At 46.9% G+C, this 24,065-nt stretch overlaps 1 protein-coding gene across 2 annotated transcripts in view; it reads left to right on the top strand.

Annotated features, from left to right (window-relative positions):
• NSF (N-ethylmaleimide sensitive factor, vesicle fusing ATPase) overlaps positions 1–23,787 on the top strand; it is a 151,380-nt gene extending 127,593 nt beyond the window's left edge. Inside the window, exons 18-21 of one of the 2 annotated variants that reach the window (XM_049779079.1) lie at positions 16,859–16,993; positions 18,556–18,669; positions 21,735–21,790; positions 22,249–23,787. In XM_049779079.1, the coding sequence (XP_049635036.1) occupies positions 16,859–16,993; positions 18,556–18,669; positions 21,735–21,790; positions 22,249–22,288 (345 nt within the window). In that variant the 3' untranslated portion in view covers positions 22,289–23,787. Of the gene's footprint in view, positions 1–16,858; positions 16,994–18,555; positions 18,670–21,734; positions 21,791–21,946; positions 22,101–22,248 lie in introns of those variants that run through there. The other variant, XM_049779078.1, reaches the window with a different exon arrangement.
• The last annotated feature ends 278 nt before the right edge of the window (positions 23,788–24,065 follow it).

Here is a 24,065-nt window from a genome sequence, read left to right as displayed (position 1 = left end):
CCCCCAAGCACTGCCAGGAGTAATTCCTGAGTGTAGGGCCAGAAGTAACCCATGAGCACTGCCAGGTGTTCTGGCCAAAACTCACATCCCTCACCCATCAAAAAAAGAGTTCAATGAGACTGGAGAGTTAGCTCAGAAGTAGGGTGTTTGACTTGCATGTGACCAACCCGGGTTCAATTCCCAGCAAGTCTGTCAAGAGCGATTTCTGAGCGCAGAGCCAGGAATAACCTCTGAGCGCCGCCAGGTATGGCCCAAACAAAACAAAACAAAAATCAAATATGTTTCCAAATGGCTGGTTTGTTATTTTGTAAAGTATGTCTATAGTAGATATTAACAAACAATGGTAAGATACATTTGCGTGTGTACCATTCTCAGGTAATTCAAGCAATTCCGCTTTCATCATCATCTGAAGGGTGTCGAAATGAAATATTAACTGCCAATTGTCTTCTTTCACCCCCCTCCTCTTGACATGGCATTAGCATTAGAAAAGTGTTCTTGGGATGGAGGGGTAGTACAGGGGTTTAAGGCACTTACCCCTCCATATGGTCCCTTTGGGTGGACAACCTGGTTTGATCCCCAGCACTCTATCTGGTCTCCCAAGCATTGCCAGGGATAGTTCCTGAGCGTAGCTGGGTGTAGCTCCAAAGCATTAAGCGTATCCCTGGAGTCTAGTCATGTTTTTCGTTGCCATGAAGCTAGTCATGAATAATGCCTTTTATGAAGACTGAACCTAGAATCAGAGAAACTTGAATTAAGAGTCTCGGAACATCTTCTGGCTTTGCCAGCCTGGAACTAGTTCCTCAGTGTCTGTGTTTCTTCTTGTTTTGCCCGAAAACAGTTCTCATTCCTCCTGCCTGCTCTGTTGACGTAGCAAAGAGCCTGTGCAATAGAGCTCTCCCGGCTGAACAGATGAAAGTCTGGTGCAAGATTTCCAAAGCTTGTACGTTCTGAAAGTGGGTGTGTGCCATTGTCCCCAGAGAATGCCATTTGCAAAGAATAGGTGCACGAAGTTCTTATCCCATGATCTCCAGTGCAGAATTCATAGTTGTCCTGTGTAATTTGAATGTTTCCATTGTTGCACTGAGCCAGGAGTGGCCCCTGAGCACCTCGAGGTGTGCCATCCCTGCACGCCCAAAGATATTTCCATTGAAATATACATAGAAGCTCAGAGTTTAGCATCGCAAGTTCCTATTTCTTCCCTTGATTTTTTCAAAGTTCTTAGTGGGTCTAATATTTTATTAAGACTCAATTTTGGAGGGAAAAGACTCAATTTGGTGGGGGCCAGAGTAATAGCACAGTAGTAGAGAGCTTCTTTCCTTGCACACAGCTGCCCTGGGTTTGATCCCCAGCATCCCATATGGTCCCTTGAGCACTACCAGAAGTGATTTCCCTCAAGACTAAAGTTTGATACTAGCACTATATTTTCTGTTTGTTTTTTTTCCCCTCTTTGGCAGTGTAAGGGATTGAACTCAGGTCTCAGGCACACACTTTACCCCTGAGCCACCTCTCTGGTCCCTAGGTTTCTTTGTTTTGTTTTGTTTTTTTAAGTAAAGAGGTGCCTTTAGGGGCCCAGAGAGATAGCACAGCTGCGGCGTTTGCCTTGCAAGCAGCTGATCCAGGACCAAAGATGGTTGGTTTGAATCCCGTGTCCCATATGGTCCCCCGTGCCTGCCAGGAGCTATTTCTGAGCAGATAGTTAGGAGTAACCCCTGAGCACCGCCAGGCTGTGACCCAAAAACCAAAAAAAAAAAAGAGGTGCCGGGGGCCGGGCCTGGGTGGCGCAGGAGGTAAGGTGCCTGCCTTACCTGCGCTAGCCTAGGGAGACCGGACCGCGGTTCGATCCCCCGGGCGTCCCATATGGTCCCCCAAGCCCAGGAGCGACTTCTGAGCGCATAGCCAGGAGTAACCCCTTGAGCGTTACCGGGTGTGGCCCAAAAACCAAAAAAAAAAAAAAAAAAGAGGTGCCCTTTAGATATTCCACAGAGCTTTTTTTAGCTTGTAAAGGGAGGTTGGGGGTAGGGCGGCATGTCATTGTATTAACAAGTTTTCATGGAAAGTAACTATTTCATTTTTTATGTGTGAGCCCCTGGCCACACAGTCTTCCTCAGCTAAAGTCCACACAAGGAAACAGGACAAATGCTTCCTGAAATGTTGCATCTTTGAAAGTCAGAGTACAAATACTCTGGCCTGTACATTGGGGGTCCCTGTTTGAAAAAGGAAGGAGGAAGCAGAGGTGGGAATTCAGAGCTCATAGAGGGGGCCAGTGCTCTGGCCACTGAAGATCGCCAGGATACTGAAGATCAGCCAGGTTCAGGCATTCTTCCTCTTCTCCTGCACCTCTTGTTTGTGACTGAAGTTTTCGCTTCCCTTACTCAAGGGAAGTCCAAGTTGACAGTTTCTCTCCTACCTTCCTGTCTCACAAATAGGAGATTTCCTGAGGTTTATACGTCATAGCATAACATTGGGCAAGTCAAGAGCCTTACCCACTGTACTATCTCTCTTATTATTAATGATGGGAACAATAGTATTATTTTGGTCATAAGAATTAAATTAGATGAGGCTTGTCCTAATTCTTCATCAACTGCAAAATATAGCTCAGTTATTAGGTTATTAGTTCCTTCCCCCACAGTAGACTGTCTTTTCTCATGCACACAAATATGTAAAATTAACCCAGCTGCTGACCCTTGTCTTGGAACCTGGTCACAGGCAGCGGTTATTGCTAGACATCCCTGGAAGTACCAGAAGGCAAAAGCAAAAAGAAGGACCTGCCTTAGGCAGCCTGGAATGAGCAGGAGGAAAGCCAGTTTTCAGAATGAAAAAGGAAAGATTGTAAATAAAGAACATTTTAGATGCACCGAAAAGCAGGCACTTGCCTTGAACAATGGTTCAAATCCCAGCACTGCATATGGGCCCCTGTGTGACCCCTGAGTGCAGAGCAGCTGTGGTGCCCAACCATCACCAGGATCACCAGGTGTGGAATATGAGAGACAGAGAGAGAGTGAATTAAAAGCCTTTGAGGTCAGAGAGAGAACAGGGGTTAAGGCACTTGCCTTGCACTCAATTAACCTGAGTACTGTCCCTGGCACCACATATGGTCCCCTGAGCCCACCAGGAGTGACAGTGAGCACAAAGCCTGGAGTAAGCCCTAAGCACTGCCAGGTATGTCTGCCCCTCCAAAAAATGGGGGAAATAATTATTTCTCCATCTTAAACACTATTATTCTTGGGTTGGGGTGCTCAGAGTGCTAGAACACATTTTGTTTTACTTGTAATAGCCCCAGATTCAGTCCTGGGCCTGTCCTGGTCCCCTTGAGCACTGCCAGGTACAAACCCCAGTACCATCATTATGTCAGAATTATCTATCCATGGAAACATCACTGGCAGTGGCCCCCAAACAATAAATAAATAAATATAATTTTTCTTGAATTGTCATTCATGGTCATGGTTTTTAATACTTATTATGTTTACATTTTATAAATTGACTGCAGTAAGCATTTATGATCTCATCATTAAGAAAAAGAAAACCAGGGGCCGGGCGGTGGCGCTAAAGGTAAGGTGCCTGCCTTGCCTGCGCTAGCCTTGGACGGACCGAGGTTCGATCCCCCGGTGTCCCATATGGTCCCCCAAGCCAGGAGCAACTTCTGAGCACATAGCCAGGAGTAACCCCTGAGCATTACTGGGTGTGGCCCAAAAAATAAAAAAAAAAAAAAATAAAAAAAAAAAAATAAAAAAAAATAAAAAAGAAAACTGGATCGGATTAAAATTTTTTTTTCTTCCCTTAGTATCTTGGCAGTTTTAATTCCATCCAACCATTTACAGCTAATTTGTTACTAACTATTAGAGTTCAGGAAATCTACCTTTATAGCAACACCTAGTGTACAATGTATATTTAACTTTTTCCCCCCCTGTAAGATCCTTGAGCTGTAAGATGCTTGGGGTTCTAAGAGTAAAATTGTGAAAAGTCCTTCTTTGTTGTTGTTTTTGGCCCACACCTCGGAGTGCTAAGGGCTTATTTCTGGCTCTGCACTCAGGAATTACTCCTGGAGGTGATCAAGGAACCTTTTGGGATGCAGAGGATCAAACCCAGGTCAGCTACCTGCAAGGCAAGCGCCCCCTGCTGTACTATTATTGCTCCGGCCCCATGAAAGTCCCCCTTGATTCTCCCCGCTGTCCTCAGAGCCCACCTTGCTTGCACTTAGCTTTGTGCTGCCTTTCCAGCGGCAGCTGTGGGACAGGGCTGCCTGGGCGCTGAGGTCAGGGATAGACAGGCAGTTAGACAGCAAGGTTCCCTCGGACCTGCACATCTGAGATACTTCCTCATGGAGCATCACAAAAGGGACATTGTTTGTGAGCCGTCAGTAGATGGGTCTCACACAGGACACAGAGATGAGTGGAGCATTGATCTGGCCCCCAGAACTCGCCTTCCTCCTCCACCCACCCAAACACACCTGCTCAGCAGCACAGGTGGAGAAAAGGAGTGAGCACCAGGACAGGAGCCAGGGGGCACCACGACACAGCCTGTTGGAGGGCTGGAGATGTTGGCTATTCAGCCGAGTTTGAGTTCAGAATAAGATGGGCGGTAAATGTGTGCAGTGCAGAGGACACTCAGGTTCAGGAGGAAGGAAAGGGGGCTCTTTTACTCTCACAGTGCCAGAGTTCAGGGGAGTGGGGAGCAGGGTGGCTGTGTGCCTCAGTCACTACCTTTCTCTCTCTTTATAATTTTTGTTTTAAAGACCACACCTGGTGTTTAGGGGAGTTTTGCTCTAGACAGGTCAGAGGCAGTTCAGTGAAGGGGAAACATTACAGCAGTGAGGTGAATATCATGGATGTCCCCACAGCTTCAGGAACACACGGTCTCTTCGCCCAGCAAACCACAGCATCTCACAGAGCAGCTGCCGACCTCAGTCCTAGAGAGAAGTGTGAAGGTGGCCCCAGGCAGCCTTCGGTTGCTGATGGGTTCCCACTCAGGAATGAATGTACAGCCTTTCCACGAGGGGCATCACCTCGGCTGTTTCCTTACTGGATACAGCTGGGCTAGAGGGAAGGTCCAAGCTCCTCAGACAGCCAAGGCTTCATTTGTTCTGAGCGACTGAAGCATGACCCCTGGAAACCTCAATGACCATCTACTTTCAACCCTCTTTAAGAGGAAAAAAAATTGCTACCTCCATCGTCGGTGTCTGAAGCAAAGTCTAATAAACACTGTTAACGATGAATAGGGCCTGCTTGCCGCCACGGCGCGGGAGGCAGTGCCTTGAGCAAGAGCAGGAACTGTTGTGCCATAGAAGGTTCTGCCCAAGACTTAGCAGTAAGTGCACAGAGCCTTTTTCTCTCTGAGTTTTGGGTACCTTTTATTTAATTTTTTTTTATTAATGGTTTTGCGTCAGTAGTGATTGTGGAAGCGAGTGGGGTCAGTAAGTCTGCCCTACCTCCCTCTGATACCCCACACCCCCTCGCCACACCATGCCAGCCTGCAGGTTCCTGTAGCAGGAAAGAAACTGGCTGTGTTGGGAGCACAGGGTACCCACTTCCCTGTAGATATGGCATATTTTTATTCCTAACTTGGTCTTTCACTGTCCCCTATACTGAAAGTTTTCCTTCTCCTCCTCCCTTTCTGGTTTTTAGAAGAAATTTAAAAAAAATTTTGTTGTTGTTGTTGTTTGCTTATTTTTGTACCCAGTAGTACTCCTGATTCTGCACTCAGGAATCCCTCCTGGTAGGTTCAGGGGACCATGTGAAATACAAGGGGTTGAACCCAAGTCCACAGTACCCAAGGCAAAGGTCCTCCTCGCTGTATATCTCTCCCTCCCCAGAAATAAATTCCTTTTGCTGAAGTTGTAAAGACCCTGCCTCTTATATCCTGTGTTTATTTGGCTATCTGCAGCAGGAGAGACACTTGGGGCCTCACTTTTTCTCAGTTCCAGAAGTTAAAGAATTGTTTCTTAGATTTTTTTTTTTCTCCCTGGGTAGTGAGAAGGGGTTTGGACTACACCCAGCGGAGCTCAGGGAATCCCAGTGGTGCTTGGGAGCATTTGGGGTGTGAGGAATCAAATTTAGGTCAGCCATGTGGCAAGGCAAGCCACCCTCCCCCCTTCTCATGCTATCTTGGACACTGTGTGTTTTACTCATTTCGTGGTTTGTTGGCTGTGTTGGAAATTGTTTAGCAAACTGGTCTCTAGTACAGGAGCTGTTGAGTTCACGATTGAGAGGACACCTGAGGGGAAGGAGGATAAACTACACTATGTTGGCTTCGTGTTCGGCAGCATGTGAAGAGAAGATGAGCTTTGTAGGACAATGACCTGAAATGATGCAGACTGGTGGGAAACACGGGAAAAGCCATCTTCAGTCTAGAAGAAGAGACACGAGGACATAGGCGTGAGAAGTCAGTATTGAAGCGTGTAAAAGGAAACTCGATGTGTGTTGATTTAAGGGCCTTACTGGAAGATGATGGCAAGCCAGGGTATGGGTTGTCGGGGTGCAGCAGACTAAGGTCTGAAGCTGCTTCTGTGGGCCCCATCTTCTAGTTCAGTTTCTAGGAGATAGTATCCTTGCAGAAATGTTCCTTTCTGCATTATGAATACAGTGGCCTGGTCTGACTTTATCCTCTTTATTTAAAGGCCTTTTTCCCTAGAGCCTCCAGTCCTAATTTCCTATTTCCCTAAGAGACCAACCAGTGCAAATGTGTTAGTGATTACACAAATACACAAATACGAAACAACAGACCAGGAAAGCAGAGTGAAAATAGCCTCAAGGCCTGAGCCAATTCTGTTCCTCGAGGTAAAAGCCCTTTGCACAGTTTCATGTTTCTCAACTCCAGAATGGCCACAAGAGGGAGAGGAAAAGAAGAAAAATCTGATGATCCCCCTACGTATTTATTTTGTTTGGGGGCTGTGCCCAGTGGTGCTCAGGGGCTGCTCCTGGCTCGGGTTAACTCTCAGTGGTGCTCAGGGAACCGTATGGTATCAGGGATTCAATCCAGGCCTCCCATAGGCAAAACATGCAGACTAGCTCTTTGAGCCATTTCTCTCACACGATTCTGTGACATTTTTATAAATTTGATTGTGAAATAGTCTTTAGTAACGTAAAGCAGTCTGATGTTGCCTAAGGAAATTATTCTCAGTGATTGGGTGAGGTTTTCTCGGTACTTACCCAAACTGCAGCACAGGTCCCCCCTCCTCCTCCTCCTCTTTCTCCTTCTAGTCCTCTGCCCCCTTCGAAGACACCACCAGGAAAGATGCAAAGATGGAGACTAACAATTCATTTCAGGGCACAATCTAACGGAAAGCCCAAGTGCCCCTGTCTGCCGAGCCACTACATGATTTACTTGAGACATTCTTCCTTCGGTATTTAATGAACATTTAGCTACCCAAAAATGCTTTGCAGACACTCGAGCATGAAAAATCAGAAATACACATGGAGCCTACAGAGAACCTCTGCCCCCCTGGTACCTGCAGGCTCCTTCCATCTTTCTAGACAGTCCATGCTCCCTGGGGAGCCTAGAGAAACCAAGTGGTCAAGAGATGCTTGCTGCCATGACCTCTTCAGCCACTTCCATGAATGGTTTCCGGGGGGGTATCTTGCCCCACCTTTGAGAAGCCCATTCCCAATGAAATGCTTAATTATTTGGCTGATCACTTGGTTATTTTTAAAGTATGGCAGATTTCGGCACCTACCCCTACATAAAGAAGACGTGCCATTCATTCTCTGGAATTTTTTTTTAACTTGTTAACAGTGCTTAGAGCTGAGAGTTATAGTTTTGAGTTGATGAGATTCCCTCTTATGCCATGTGTATAAGTTGATATCATGTGTATTTTCCAGGACCAAAAGAAAGAATGTCAGAACGGCCAGAGAGATAGTACAGGTGTAAAGGCACGTAGCTAGCATACGACCACCCTGGATTACCCAGGTACAAGTCTGGTCCTGTAAGCCAAGAGTGATTTCTGATCAGAACCTGGATGGATGGAGGGAGGGAGGGAGTGAAGGAAGGGAGGGAAGGGAGGGAGGGAGGGAGGGAGGGAGGAAGGAAGGAAGGAAGGAAGGAAGGAGGAAGGAAGGAAGAGGAGGGAGGAAGGGAGGGAGGAAGGGAGGGAGGGAGGGAGGGAGGGAGGGGAGGTGTTGTGTATGAGATAGTACAGAGAGATAGTACAGGTGTAAAGGCACGTAGCTAGCATACGACCACCCTGGATTACCCAGGTACAAGTCTGGTCCTGTAAGCCAAGAGTGATTTCTGATCAGAACCTGGATGGATGGAGGGAGGGAGGGAGTGAAGGAAGGGAGGGAAGGGAAGGGAAGGAAGGGAGGGAGGGAGGGAGGAAGGAAGGAAGGAAGGAAGGAAGGGAGGGAGGGAGGGAGGGAGGGAGGGAGGGAGGGAGGGAGGGAGGGAGGGGAGGTGTTGTGTATGAGATAGTACAGAGAGATAGTACAGGTGTAAAGGCACGTAGCTAGCATACGACCACCCTGGATTACCCAGGTACAAGTCTGGTCCTGTAAGCCAAGAGTGATTTCTGATCAGAACCTGGATGGATGGAGGGAGGGAGGGAGTGAAGGAAGGGAGGGAAGGGAGGGGAGGGAGGGAGGGAGGAAGGAAGGAAGGAAGGGAGGGAGGGAGGGAGGAAGGAAGGAAGGAAAGGAAGGAAGGAAGGAAGGAAGAGGAAGGAAGGAAGGAAGGAAGGAAGGAAGGAGAGGGAGGGAGGGAGGGAGGGAGGGGAGGGAGGGAGGGAGGGGAGGTGTTGTGTATGAGATAGTACAGAGAGATAGTACAGGTGTAAAGGCACGTAGCTAGCATAAGCACTGCACCCTGGATTACCCAGGTACAAGTCTGGTCCTGTAAGCCAAGAGTGATTTCTGATCAGAACCTGGATGGATGGAGGGAGGGAGGGAGTGAGGGAAGGGAGGGGAAGGGAGGGGAGGGGAGGGAGGGAGGAAGGAAGGAAGGAAGGAAGGGAGGGAGGGAGGAAGGAAGGGAGGGATGGAGGGAGGGAGGGAGGGAGGGAGGGGAGGAGGGAGGAGGGAGGGAGGGGAGGTGTTGTGTATGTAAATATTTTAGGGGATTATTGTGTTACTGACCCTACCCTGATTGTGCCCTATAGGGTGTGACCTGGCTTTCTGCCCCCACCCTAGGGTGGTACCTAGGGTGGTACCTGATTCTGCTTCCACCATTGGGTGGTATCTGATCCCACCATTGGGTGGTACCTGATTCTGGGGGGTAAAAACAAGGGTCTGTGGAAGGTGAGAGGCTTTGGGTTGGAATTTATGCTGAGTCTTTGGACTTCAGTCTTGTCCACCGAATAAAGCTAATATTTCCACAAGCCTGACTGTCTGCGAGCTGTTTACCCGCCATTTCAGCTCAGAACTGTCGGCTGGGCAGGGTGGCAGACGTGTGCTCCGAGCTGGAGGGGAAAGACCTTATCCTCCATCCCTCATCAGTCAACCTCTTCAGGGGCTGACTTGCAACAGGGAGGGAGGAAGAGAAGGAAGAAGGACACTGATTAGGCCTTGGAGAAAAAGTGACTTTCAAGAGGAGCCTTGACTGCCTCTACATGCCTAGAAAGAACGTTCTAGAATAGTAAGAAGGGTCAGAGATGTGTCTTTCACAGGCTGGTTGAGCTGTGCTGAGAAGTGAATGGATGGAGCCAAGCAAGACTTGGCTGCTAGCCCTGGGGCCCAAGATTTGGCCATGCAGACGTGCTCACTGGTGAAAATGGGCAAGCTTTGCGGTCCTGAACTTCTCTGCCATCTCTGCATTGGATTGGATGGCAGAAGTGGAAAGAAGAAAAGGACTTTCCTTTAGGGTCAGTGGTGGATAAAAGTGACCTTCACCAGCAAGGCAGCCCCCACCCCAAACTGAGGCTCCACACAACCCTTTACTCTTATGTGCACCCACTCCTTTTTAGGCCAATGTTTGATCTATAGCTTTAGGCCTTGTCTAGGCTTCATCATAAACCTTAGTAATGCTGAAAGTTGACTGTAGCTGGGGATGCTCAGGCCCCCAATACTGTGCTCATTGTGCCCTTAACCCAGGGAGGGCATACTTGCTCTCCCCTTGACCACAAGATGTTGACCCCCAGAGGGTATAGTGCTCCCTTCTCACCCATGAGAGGGCATCAGGGATGGGGCCCCTGGGAAATCGAGGTGTGCCGGACCCTACTGGCAGTGCTCACTCACTGCCTTTCCAAGCCTCTCCTTTGACTGGGATGGCCAAGGTGCCCTCCCCCAGCACTTCTGGCCTCTATAACTCCATCTTCATGGCTGAAGACTGTGAAGGCTGAGACGAGTGCTGAGAAGTCCAGTAACCCACCCAGCTCCCACAGCTGTGAATGATAGGCCGTGCCACGCCTGCCCCTGCAGGCCTCTATCTATCTGCCCTCACCTCTTGCCCTGCTTTCCATCAGCATGGAGAAGGGATGACATGGTATGTCTGTGTGTATTTCCGTGTGTGTGTGTGTGTGTGTGTGTGTGTGTGTGTGTGTGCGCGCGCGTGTGTGTGTTTCCCAGTGGCAGGCTGTGCTGAGCTGTCCCTGGGGACTCTGAAGCCTGTTACCTTGTTAGTACAGCCGCTGTGCCCACCAGACTGCCAGTATCATCTTTGTCTTACACAGTCCTTCCTCCTCCTCCTCCATCCAAAACCTTCTTCTGTAGTTGCTGTTGCTTTTTCATATTTATTTATTTATTTGGTGTTTTTTATTTCGTTTTGATTTTTTTAGCCATACCTGGCTGTGTTCAGGGATCACTCCTGGCTCTGTGCTTAGGGGTGATCTCTAGCTCTGTGTTCATGGATTACTCTTTTTTGGGGGGGAGGGCACACACGGTGGTGCTCAGGGGTTACTCCTGGCTGTCTGCTCAGAAATAGCTCCTGGCAGGCACGGGGGACCCTATGGGACACCGGGATTCAACCAACCACCTTTGGTCCTGGATCGGCTGCATGCAAGGCAAACGCCGCTGTGCTATCTCTCCGGGCCCCGTGGATTACTCTTGGCAGCACTCGGGGACCATATGTTGTGTCAGGAATCCAACCTGGGTTGTTCACATGCAAGGCCAGTGCCCTCCCAACTATATACTGCTCCAGCCCCATCCTGTTGCTTGTTAAATGAGATTTGATACAAGAGCTTCACTTTCCTAGTCTTCCTCCTGCTCACTGTGGAGATGCCATTGTCCACCTTGCCCAGCTCCCTCCACCCCCTATGCAGGCTTTGTTGTCAGGAAGACCTGGGCCACCTTCTCCCGATGGCTGCCCTGGCCAGTGTCCTTCAGGACCCACCCTAGATGTCCCAGTGTACCACCCTCACCATTATTTGTGTTTGCTGAGGTGTTGCTTAGTGGTGGGCCCTAAATATCCTTGTTCTCTTCCCAGCTCAATCGTAATGACTTTGAAAGCACAAACCAAACCTCCCAAGTCCTTAAGTCTCAAAACAAAGTCGGTTCTTGTTAATGGTCTGATGGGTCTGTATCTTTTTCTTATAGGCTTATACACTCTTAATATTCAGCCATTTTCCACTCTCATTTACAAAAACCTCAAATTCCAACCACCCCAAAATAGAAGTTGAGGCCCCCAACACAACACTTCTCTCTGAGTGGCTCTTTTAGACTCACTTCTTAATCCATTTCAGGGTCCCCAATTGTTCAGAGTTAATTCTTCTCACCAAGGCTGTATTCCATTTGCTCGGCATTGAATATATGCAAAGACGGGCCCTTTCTTTGCTGCATAACTGACTTTACTTTTTGTTCATAGGTTAAAATCAGCCCTTCCATTTCACTGCCGTATTATATTGGTGGCATTTTTATTGAAGGAAGAAGGAGGGGGGAAGCTTTCTTCCACATGAACTTTTGTTACAAATCAGTTTATTGGGGCCAATCAATGGGCAGGACCCTTGAAAGGGTGTGGATTATCTGGTTAGTCCTTTGTGTGGCAAAAGGCTTAGATACTGCTTAGTGCTGTCCCCATTCTTCGGCGTGTAAAGACGTGGGTTTTTTGCAGGATCACCACCTGACCGAGCCCTGCCTTTTTCATGGTAATGTTTTCACCTGAGTTGCTTCCTATGGTGCTAAGAATGAGTTAACTAATACTTATTTAACCTTGGAACAGTGTTGATCATAATCCGATTGGCATATAGTCCTTTTATTTAAGCCTTTTCTTTTATTTCATTGAGACTGGCAAATCTCAGTAAAAATGAGTGCTAGGAACTATTTCATTTATTTTTAATTATTTGGTTTGATTTTGCTTTGGGTTTCAAAGATGCTCAGGGACTACTCCTGGCCCTGCACTCAAGAATCATCCTGGGGGCTGGAGAGATAGCATGGAGGTAAGGCATTTGCCTTTCATGCAGAAGGTAGGTGGTTCGAATCCCAGCATCTCATATGGTCCCCTGAGCCTGCCAGGAGCGATTTCTGAGCATAGAGCCAGGAGTAACCCCTGAGCACTGCCGGGTGTGACCCAAAAAACCAAAAAAAAAAAAAAAAAAAAAAAAAAAGAATCACTCCTGGTTGTGCTGGGGGTTAGGGAGGGTTACTGTATGAGGATCTCAGAGATCCAGCCTTGCCTGTTGTACTATCACTCTGGGCTTTGGACGCAGTTTTTTGCTGCCAGCCAAACAACTTCATCCAAATGAACTATCACTCTCTTTTTCTTTGCATTGGAATATGTTTCAGCTCAGTAGAATCCAGGGCAAATTGGATATCCCCTCTCAAATCTAGTTTTAGTTTTTTGTTTTATTGAGCTTCAGGGACACTATACCTGGCAATATTTAGGGGTTATTCCTGGTTATGCACTCAGGAATTACTCCTGGTGGTGCTCAGGGGCCATATGAAGTGCTGGGGATCAAACCTGGACCAGTCATGTGCAAGGCAAGCATCTTACTTGATGTACTATCTCTCTAGTGCCCACTTTTAATTTGGGGGTTGTTGGTGTTGGGATTTAGATTTTGGTTTTAAGACCTGTATCTGGCTTTAAAAGGCTCAGGGAACTATTTGGGATGCTGGAGTTCAAACCCAGGTCGACTACATGCACGATAAATGCCCTGTCCATATGTTATCTCACTGGCCACACTTGTAGTTTTAAAGCCGGCAGTCCTGTTTTGTGCCCTCAGTCACTTCTCCTAAATTATTTCCCATGAGGTTTCTGACCTCAGCACATTCAGAGACTTTTTTTTTTTAAGGAGGAAGCTCCCTCATACGAATTACTACTCATTAATACACAAAATGACCCAGCACCATTTAATTATTTGCTAATGTTTTTCAGTGTTTTCTTAAAGATGATGCTTCACAAGTCGAGGCCTGAACTTGCCTGGGCCATGACCTCTCCACGGTGTTTGCCGTCTTGTTCAACAAGCAGAAAAGCAAAACACAAATTAGCGTCTCCATTAGCTGTTCCTCGACTTTTCCCAGTCTTACAACACTCTTGGGAGCCTGGTCGGTTGCTGTTAACATGTGAGAAATCCCAGCCCTCTGGGATAAGGACTAACATAGCACCAACACTAACATAGCTCCTCAGGGAATAGGTTACGTTGTCTATTTGCCTTCAGCATCAACTGTGTCTCACTCAGCCTAAGACTGCACTATTTTGCCTTTAAACCTAAATAGGTCCACCTGAGGGGCTGGAGTGGGCAGGGTGCTTGCTTTGCACGCAACCAACCCAAGTTTGATGCCAGGCATCCCATCTGGTCTCTCAGGCAACACCAGGAATAATGCCTAAGTGCAGAGCCAGGAGTCAGCCCTGAGTGCTGCCAGGTGTAGTCCCAAAAACCAACACCCCAAAAATAAGTCAAGCTTCCAGCACCCCATCATCTCTGAGTTCTGGGAATGAGGCTTTTGTGGCATGCAGAAAAACTGGAAGAACCTTGTCAGGGAACCAGGAATCTCCTGACCTTGGAGGGACCCCCAGTAAGAAGCCGATTCTGTTCTGACCTTCATGTAGTAATTAATGGCTTGAACACTGGGCTTCCAGGTGCTAGTTTCGTTCACGTTGATAAATAGTCCTCACAGATCTCCAGACACAGAGCCAACGAACTCAGAGGTAAATAAAGACATAGCTGAGAGCAGACAGAGCATCCTCCATTCTCCAAGATTTCAAGTATTGTGGGCCAGTAATTGTGGCTTAGTGATAGAACATCTGTTGTATGTGTGTGAAGCCCTGGGTTTGATGCCTCCAAAATTAAAATACTGTATCCATAAAACTAAAAGTAATACATTTTAAGAAAGAAGCATGGCTAGAGAGATAGTACAGTGGGTAAGGAACTTATCTAATGAATGACCCCAGATCAGTCCCCAGCATCCCATATGGTTCCTTGAGCCCCACCAGGAGTGATCTTTGAGCTCAAGAGTCGGGAGTAAATACTGAACACAGCCAGGTGTGACCCAAAATGAAACCAAGAAGGTTGAGAGGAGAAGAAAGGGGGAAGAAGAGGGGGGAGGAGAGGAGAGAATTCTTTGAAATAAGAACATGCTCTAATAGAGAAGTACAATGTGGGCTAGTGAGATATTACAGTTTACCTGTAAAGAGCTTGCCTTACACAGAGCTGGCCTGGGTTTGATCCAGGACATTTCATATGGTCCCTCCAAACTTTCCAGGAATAACCTGAGCACCACTGGGTGTGACCCAAGCCCCACCCTACCCCCAAAAAAGAGAAAAAGAGAAAGTTGAATGTTAATCCTGAAAGTATTAGAAAAGTGATTAAATACCAGATACAGAATAAAGAAAAGGAATTTAGAGATTAGGCTTCCTAGAAGAGTATACAACTAAGGATGAATCCAGGAAAATATAAGAAAATAAGAGCAGAAAATAATGGAAGAAAAGCTTAAAGAAAGATGCCAAGATTGAGTGACTGGAGTTTCTAGGTTAGAAAAGAGCCATCTAGTTGAAGCAAAATGAAGAAAGAAAGACATATCCTCAGGCATTTTGAAATGATAGAACACACAGAACAAGAAAAGATCTTTTCTTTCTTATTTAGGCACCTTTAAATAGAGGGTTTATTTAGGACCCATGATTTACAGCACTGTTAACCAGGGCTCCAGGCATGCTGGGTTCCTCACTCCAGCAAACTCAGCCCTGTCATCCCTTCTCAGGTCTGCTGCCACTGGCCATTTGTTTTCCCCTTCCTCTGCCCCTTTATAGTTCACATTTGAGAGAGGTCATTTTGGTTTTTGTTGTTTTGTGGTCACACCTAATGGTGCTTGAGTTACTCCTGGCTTCACACCTAGGAATTACTTCTGGTGGCAGGCCGGGGATTAAACCTGGATCAACCATGTACAAGGCTCTCCCTGCTATCTCTCCATCTGGAGAGAACAAGAGAGACAGAGAGACCATTTTGTATTAGTCCTCTGGGCTAAGAAACTCTAGTTTCATTCAGGTAGTGACGTGCTGCATAATTCCACTTGATAGCTAGGTCTAAAAACAAAAATTTAGTATGTCTGACCATTTTGTAAAGATTTCCATGGTTTTATTTGTTTGGGGATGAACTTATGATAGGTACCTAATAAATTAATTATTAACTCAAATAAAAACAAAATGTTGCCCAAGAAGGGAAATTTAATAGTACATGGCATGACTTAACTGTAAATCATTTCTATAATGATGAATACTGAATATAGACTTACCTAAAAGTTGAGAAATATCTAAATTGATGAGAAAAGAGACATACAGAGGTGGGAGGGAGCAAAACTTATACACTAAACCCCAATTTTCCTTGATAAGAAGTAAATAACATTTAAAGCTGAAAACAATACCAAAAATAATAATGTAGCCTTGTAATTAAAGATAAGGAATGAAATACAAGAAGAAAACCTGAGAGTGTCGAAAGCAAGAGAAAAAAGAAGGGTGGCATAAGCCTTGTATTGTTTTACTTTTTTTTTTTTTTTTTTTTTTTGGTTTTTGGGCCACACCCGGCAGTGCTCAGGGGTTACTCCTGGCTGTCTGCTCAGAAATAGCTCCTGGCAGGCACGGGGGATCATATGGGACACCGGGATTTGAACCAACCACCTTAGGTCCTGGATGGGCTGCTTGCAAGGCAAACGCTGCTGTGCTATTTCTCCGGGCCCACATTTTAAATTTTGCTTTATTTAGAGTTAAAAATGAAATTTTGCTCTGGAAAGATAGTACAAAGGGTAGGGCGGTAGGGCAGGTGCCTTCCACGTGGCTATGACAGAGACCTTGGTTTGATCTCCAGCACCAAGAGGTCCCCAATACCATCAGGTGTGACCCCGTAACACTGAAGGGAATGGTCCAAAATCCAAAAGAAAAAATAATTTTCAGTGATAGAAATCTCTAAAATGCTCAGTACCAAGCCTGAACTGGCTTGAACTGGAAAGTTTAGTGTCACATAAATATAGACTTGTTTATCTGCACCTTTTAGGGAGCTCAGGGCTGCTATGCTGGGCCTATCAGACGTCCCATCCCTGTACCCTTTACCCCTTCCAGATCAGTTCCAGACAGAGACAGACCAAGTGATTTCTAGGCCCAGCACTTTAGTGATGTGAATGAGGAATGAGTAACCACTTCTTTCTGAACCATGTCCTCAGGAAGGCATTGCTCTTGCTGAACCATAGTGTGGATAGTCTGTCCAAAATGCTTCTTGAGGAAAATTCTGAAATTTTCCTTGTCTTTGCCTAGTGATTTGCTTTCTATGGTCAAATAAACAGAGGAGCCAGTGAGATCATACAGCGGGGAAGGTGCTTGCTTTGCATGCTGCTGACCCCAGTCCAACTCATGGTACCCCTAAGCCCCACCAAAAGTGATCTTTGAACACAAACAACCAGGTTGGGCCCCCAAATTCAAAGAAAGTGAAATGATAATTGGGTACCATTCAGGCTTACTCTCATGTCCTGTGGAACCTGTTGTTACACATTTTAACACGGTTTCTTTCTCTGACCAGGGCCGCAAGCTTCTTATCATTGGGACCACTAGCCGCAAAGATGTGCTTCAGGAGATGGAAATGCTTAACGCCTTCAGCACCTCCATCCACGTGCCCAACATTGCCACAGGAGAGCAGTTGCTGGAGGCTCTGGAGGTGAGGACCCGTCAGTGGCTGGAACCTTGCTAATTAGAAGGGAGTGGAGTGGGCTGGAAATGCTGCCAAGGGCCCCAGACATGGCAGCTGGCGGTTTGTTTCGGTGTTACCTCGAACCTGGGACCTGGCACGCACCTTCAGTCCTTCTCAGGAATTAGGAGGAGAGATGGTATCGGTGAGAGTGAATTCATCACCAGCTCAGCCTCACAGCGTACACCCTGCCAGGTGTGACTCACGACGCTGTGCCCAGCATGAGTAATGCTTATGGATTACGTGACCAAGAAACTTGGAATGGGGAGAAGTGATCAATAGATAGAAAATCCAGTCATTTCTCTATCTTCCAACCGATCTCGTTGCATGTAATAAATTGAAACAAATGGTAAAAACTTCAACTACGCCCCTGAAATAAAGGAAACTGCTTAGGGGCCAGAGAGATGATATAGCAGATAGGGCACTTGCCTAGCACACAGCTGACCTGGATTCAATCCCAGGCACCCCATAATGGTCCCTCCAGAGCACTACTGGAATAAGCCCTGAGCACCTCCAGATGTGGGCCAAAAGAAAGGGGAAACCAACTTTATTAATAAGTTTATGACGGGGCCGGAGAGATAGCACAGCGGTGTTTGCCTCGCAAGCAGCCGATCCAGGACCTAAGGTGGTTGGTTTGAATCCCAGTGTCCCATATGGTCCCCCGTGCCTGCCAGGAGCTATTTCTGAGTAGACAGCCAGGAGTAACCCCTGAGCACCGCCGGGTGTGGCCCAAAAACAAAAACAAACAAAAATAATAATAAGTTTATGACATTGGAAATTGTAAAAAATATTTTTGAGGGTGAGATTTTTACTTTTAAATATACTGTCAGATTTTGAATTACTAGCAGTACACACAAGTGCTTTCAGATCTGTTAGGAAATAAGGTCTAATGTTGTGTTGTGAGAGTGTCAGGGAAGCTTCTTAAAATCTTTCAAGATTTTATAGTTGGCCCACATTCCCCACAAAGTAGAAAGTATCCATATGATAAATGTCTCCAGGGTACCTGTTTGAGCAGCTTTTGTGCCAGGATTGGGAAAGAGAATTAAATTTAGTCTGCTTTGACATATACAGCTTGTTCCTAGAAAGGAATGTTAAAAATTATAACTGATTATTTTGTGTTTGTTTGATTTTTGGTCACACCCGATGATGCTCAGGGGTTATTCCTGGCCTGGGATCAAACCCAGGTCGCCTGCGTACAAGGCGAGCGCCCGGCCCACTGTACAACCGCTCCAGTCTCTACCACTGCTACTTATTATGGGTAGATGCCAAGGCCAGCAACTGTCCCTCTAAATTATAATGGAGACCATGGAAAATTAGGGTTTGGGATACCAGTCTCACTTTCAGAAAGAGTCTCGAAGGAGGATCCGGAAGGTTAGGTCAGACATTTAAATAGGAAGTGCTTCCTGTGGGCTCGACACAGTCAGTTCTTATCTCTCCTTTTATTAGGGTGAATAAGCGTGAGCCTTCACTGCCATTGGGGGTGCACCTACATCGAAGTGCTTTCACTGTTGTTTTTATTCTTTATTTGGCAGCTTTTGGGCAACTTCAAAGATAAGGAGCGCACCACTATCGCCCAGCAAGTTAAAGGGAAGAAGGTCTGGATCGGGATCAAGAAGCTGCTGATGCTAATTGAGATGTCCCTCCAGGTAAGTCCAAGGCTTTGAGCCCAAGTTTCCTCGGCCATCAGGAGGCTTCCCCTGCCTTTTGCTAAGGCTTCAGTTCAGCTATTCAATTCAGTTTAATTCTTGCTAAGGTTCCAATTCAGCTGTTTCGTTCCATTCTTGTATTCTTTTTTTTGTTTGTTTGGTTTTTTTTGGGTCACACCCGGCATTGCTCAGGGGTTACTCCTGGCTGTCTGCTCAGAAATAGCTCCTGGCAGGCACAGGGGACCATATGGGACACCGGGATTCGAACCAACCACCTTTGGTCCTGGATCGGCCGTTTGCAAGGCAAACACCGCTGTGCTATCTCTCCGGGCCCCATTCTTGTATTCTTTATGAGTTCAGGTTAATACGCGCAGTCTGATTTTGGGAGCAGACGATCACTCTTGTGGAACTTTTCTCTCTCATTTCTCAAAACTCAAGAACCCAAAGGAAGAGTATTAGAACCGTTCTTGTCCCACTTAGGGTATCTTCAGATCTCAGAAGGAGGAAGGCCCTCAAAGTGCAGCCCATCTGCTGCCTGTCCCTCCCAACCCCCACCAGAGATGAAGGGGCTCAGTGTCTCCTAGGCCATAGTGGAGTTTCCCCGAGGTCACCTGGCTCTTTAGTGATGGAGGGAGGATGACTTGGTCCCTGGAAGTCAGGAAGCAAGGGGACCTGGAGACTGTGTTAAGAGACAAGTTAACTGATATGATAATTAGTTGCACAGATTAGCTTTCAGCACTGTGGATTCTTCTCCAGGAAATTTCTTGCAGACTGCTATTGGAGTGAAGCCTCCAGGATCTCATAGAAAACTGAGTCCCAGACTCCTGCCTGGGCAGAGGCAGGTGAATCTTCCCTGGCTCTCTCTGATTTCACTGGCAACTCTCCTTCCCCTCCTGCTTTGGACTTCTGCCCTTGCCCAGGCCCATCCTGAATCTTGTCCTTATCTCACATACCAGCTAGATCACGGCTCTCGGTGCCTGGGTGCTCAGGCTTTCACTTGCGGATGCACAGCCCGCACACAGAGCAGGGCATGAATTAGCACATCCAGTAAATTTGAGTCTATGAATCCATCCCAGACCCCATGTCTGCTTGAGCGCTGCTCGAACCTGCTGCTTGTTTTTGTTTGTTTGTTTTTGTGTTTGTTGAAGTTCATTTCGGAATGAAACTCTCCACTTTTAACCACTTGACATTTAATCTAGTGAACTTTCAAATGGACTGTTTCGATGCTGTTTTTGCTTTTTTTTTTTTTTCTTTACAAATCATAAATTAAACTTTGCAGGCTGATGACTTCATGTCGAATTATTCTTGGTAAAGTCGGCCATACAGATGTCCTGGCTTTTTCCTTGGAAGAAGATAAATCTGTCAGATAGTCAGCATGCCACTCATCTTTTTTTTTTTCCCCTCCAGTTTCGGCACAATTTTTTTCTTCAATAATTGCATAGAAGAAACTATGCGGGTTTTTCTTCCCAATCCCTCCCTACCCTTTCCTCTTCCTTCGCTGCCTGCAGGTCAGTGATCTAGTTAATGCCTCTTATGTATGTGGGGTAGAAATGGAGAGTGAGACACTCAGGCCTAATCTCCAGCTGCTGACACTTCATAGGCCTCTGAGTTTGAACCCCTTCATGTCAAATGGATTTCGTGCAGCTGAGTGAATTCTCTTTAGATCTGCCGGAGAGAGACCGGGCCTCAGTGCAGAGTTATGCAGCTGAGCGGAATCTCAGTCATGTCGCCTCCCTGTTCACGCCACACGATTCTGTTAAAACTTGCAGGGCGCTGAGGATCTGCTCTGACTGGATGTCACCTGAGGGAATAAAGTCATTTATCTAGATTACTTTTTTCCTCCCTTTCTCTTGACTTTTAATTCCATAGCTACAGGCAAGTCAGTAAGTCGTTGCTCACACATATTAAATATATTTAATGGGCGAAGACCTGCAAGTGCTGACTCCGACTGAGCTCCAGCCAGTTCCATTTAAAAAAAAAAAAAAAAGAAGACGAAGAAGACCTTGACAATTGATTCATATGTAATTCTATTCCCAAAGAGGAAAAAATGTTTCTTTTGTTAGCTGTTCACACTTTTTTCAGAGTCCTTTGTAGTCTGACCTCTTAACTTTGATACATTTGAAACTTCTGTCTTTCTGGGCTGGGCCAGAAGAAATCTCAGGTGTTTTTTTCTTCTCAGAGGTTGGAGGGGGCACCCTCAGCTGCCCCAAAAGCCTGTCTTGGAGGGCAGGGAGTTTCCTCTTGGGAAAGACTCCCGCCCGGAACAAACTTTATTTTCGTTTTTTTAACTTTAGGTGTGTTTTTTTACCATAAAGTTTTATCTTAAGGAATGAAAGTTGTTATTTTAATGATCACCCTTTAGGTAGCTGCCCTTCTCCGGTGGACCCAGGAGAACAAAATGTAGGTCAGTGGGTAGAAACAGGGTGAGAGTCGAGGAATGAGAAGGCACAGCTCAGATGTGACGCAGCCCTGAACCAAACTCCCACCTTTCCTTAGCATCATGCCTATATTCAGTCATAGGAGACCAGGCTCTCTGGCCGTCCCAGCAAAGGAATTCTTTCCCCCTCTGCATTTTTTTTGGTTTATCTCAGCACAATTTTTATTTTTCAATTAATAGTAAAGAATAAACCTTGCCAGGTGAAGAAAAGCTTAACTGTGAGTCGATAAGCGCCATTTTCATCGTTTTGCCTTCCATTGGTTTCGCCAGGGTTGACTTCACTGGCAACCCCTGAGAATGGCCACTGCCTCCTGTCTCCTGGGGGTCCCCCTCATAGGCACCAGCTAAGGAAGGGTTCACCTGGCTGAGGTGCCTGAGATCCACCAGTTGGGTCATTCACAGGAGTTCTCTAGGCCAGACAGTCCGTCCGTTTCCCCCCCCCCCCCCCGCCACTCCTCTCAGTGACACAGTCCACTTTGCTATCCCCTGGACACACAGCTGACACAACACTGTGACTCAGCAAGTAGCTGCTGGAAATAGGAACCAGCCTTTCCTGGGCACGAGACAAGTGCGGAGTCATTAGAAGCTCCTTCTGAGTCGCTTTCTTCCTTTCTCCCCATGTCTTTAGATGGACGCGGAATACCGTGTGAGAAAGTTCTTGGCTCTTTTACGAGACGAAGGCGCGTAAGTACACACCTAAGACCTCAACCCAACTCTCTCTGTCACTGTTGGAGCCCAGGATCGGGTCTTCAGAGACGCCCTACAGCGCCCATAGATTTGAATGCTCAGCCTCTCTGGACACGCTTCTTCTGTTTCTTAGAATTCTCTGTTGTGTTGTAGGCCTGAGAGATCAAGCCAGGACATGGGTTGTACTGTTGGTTTGCTCTCCCTTTCCTGCTTTGCAAAACTTCCCTGTCACAGTGCAGGAAAAAACTCAATGGTATATATATATATAATGTTTGTTGGAACCTGCTTGTAAGTGCATGCAGTTGTGACCGGGGGCTGGGGGGTGGTGAAATGTTCACCTCATAGTTAACGCAAACTAGAGAAAATGTAGAGATCCACAAAGAAGCTTCTAGTGGTCTTGGTAACAGCAGGCAGTTGGCAGACTCATGTTCTTCTGCATTCTGGGTGTTTTGCAGTCATCCCTTTGACTATGAAAGCGAACACTTTTCAACATAGCGTGACCAAGAGATGTGACTGCAGTGGGGAGAGACCGGACTCTTCCCTCAGCCACTCAAGATACCGAACTCAGTGAAACGTGTCCTGCCTCAACCTGTGCTCGCCCTGCATGACCAGTGCAATCAACTCCCCCTCCTCTCGCTTAGCGAGCTCGGCCGCTGCTTTGTGGAAGGTTCGATCTGCTATAGAATTCTGTGCTGCCCTTTCTGTGCAAGCTGAGATGAGTCCTTCTTCCTTGGTCTTCGAGTGTGTGTGTGTATATGTGTGTGTGTGTGCGCGTGCGCACGCGAGTATAGGGAGTGGGGAGTACGGTACCCACTGTATTTGTGAACACTACCTTTTAAGCTCCCTCCTACCACTACCACAAACTCTCAGAGAAAATAACACTTGGCCTGTCAGAAGGAACATTGTGAACCAAGAACAAGTATGAACCAGAGGAGAGTAGTGGGCTCAGATTCAGTGTTCCTGTGCTAACACTATCAGGCTGTGAGAGGTCTTTGGTTCAAGGGTCCTAGAGAGCCGGTTATCACTTTCACCTGAAAAAACAGTGCTTGACCTTTCCAAGATGCTTGTCTCCATCATTAGCTGAAGCTATTTCCCGGATGCAATCGAGATGTTCCTAAAGAGAGAGTCAGGTCAGAATTGAGTTGGCGGTGGCACCCTTGGTCGAGGTTGGGAGCCTGTGACACAGATGTTGGGTGCAGTGTGCAGTCCGCCCCTAGACGGGGAGGCGTGGTCACTCCTGTCCCCCACAACCCCTCTGTGCTAATGAGCATCCTCGTCACGTGGGCCAGCTCCTTTGTAGAATAATCGGGGCTAATCAGGGCCGCCACTTTCCTTTCTTCCCAAATTTATGGACTTAGACTGTGCCCTTCCCTTGCTTTAAATTATTAGCTGCACTACCTGGCATCTCGATGAGCCACTTTCCCTCCCCACCCCGAGGTCCCTGAGCCTTCATTCCAGTACTGAACACATTTCCTTTGCCCGCTGCCACCCTCCGGGAAGGGCCGTGGGTGGCCGGTCTGAGTCCAGCCCTCCCCAGGGATGGGATTTTAGGGGCAGGCCACTCTCTCCCCTGTGCTGCTTCTAACCCCAGGCAGAGAGGGTGGATGCCACCTGCCTCATGCAGCTGCAGCAGAAGGCAAATTTCTCCAGGACTTACTCTCTGTGTATGTTTGCGTGTGACTCGTGTATCAGACCTACTCTGTGCAGAATTTTCACTTCCAGCTTATTTTGTGGCTTTTTCAAGTGTGGACTGACTGTATTATAAAAGGCCCTGATCCCAGTGGCTGGTCCCCACACTCCCCGAACCCCTTGTTTGTTTAAGCCCTGCCCTCGCCCTTCTCCCCCACAAAGTGAAGCACATCGTGTACCCACTTCTGTCTCTTGTGAAGTGAGGCTGACGTCTTTGTTGTATCCAAAACTATATTGAGAAATAAAAATACTATATTGTTTAATGCAAATGAAGGAATGCAATAAAGAGTACGTATCCTTGAAAACTTTCTGCAGACCAGTGTTTTGTGCAAACATTAACATACAGGAGGAGCCAGGAGTCAGGAAAACTTCCCCTTGTTTCATTAGAACAAGTGTAAGAAGATGAATGACTTTGATTTGGGGGGCCACACCCAGCAATAATCAGGGGTTACTCTTATATCTGCACTTAGGAATCAATCACTCCTGGCAGCACTTGGTGCATCATATGGGAGGACAGGGATCGAACTGAGGTTAGCCACATACAAGGCTCCTTACCCGTTATATTAATCTCTTCACCCTCAAG

The sequence above is a fragment of the Suncus etruscus genome, chromosome 1, assembly GCF_024139225.1.
Source record: "Suncus etruscus isolate mSunEtr1 chromosome 1, mSunEtr1.pri.cur, whole genome shotgun sequence".
NCBI classification, from domain to species: Eukaryota; Metazoa; Chordata; class Mammalia; order Eulipotyphla; family Soricidae; genus Suncus; species Suncus etruscus.
This window is presented reverse-complemented; position numbering and strand designations above follow the sequence as displayed.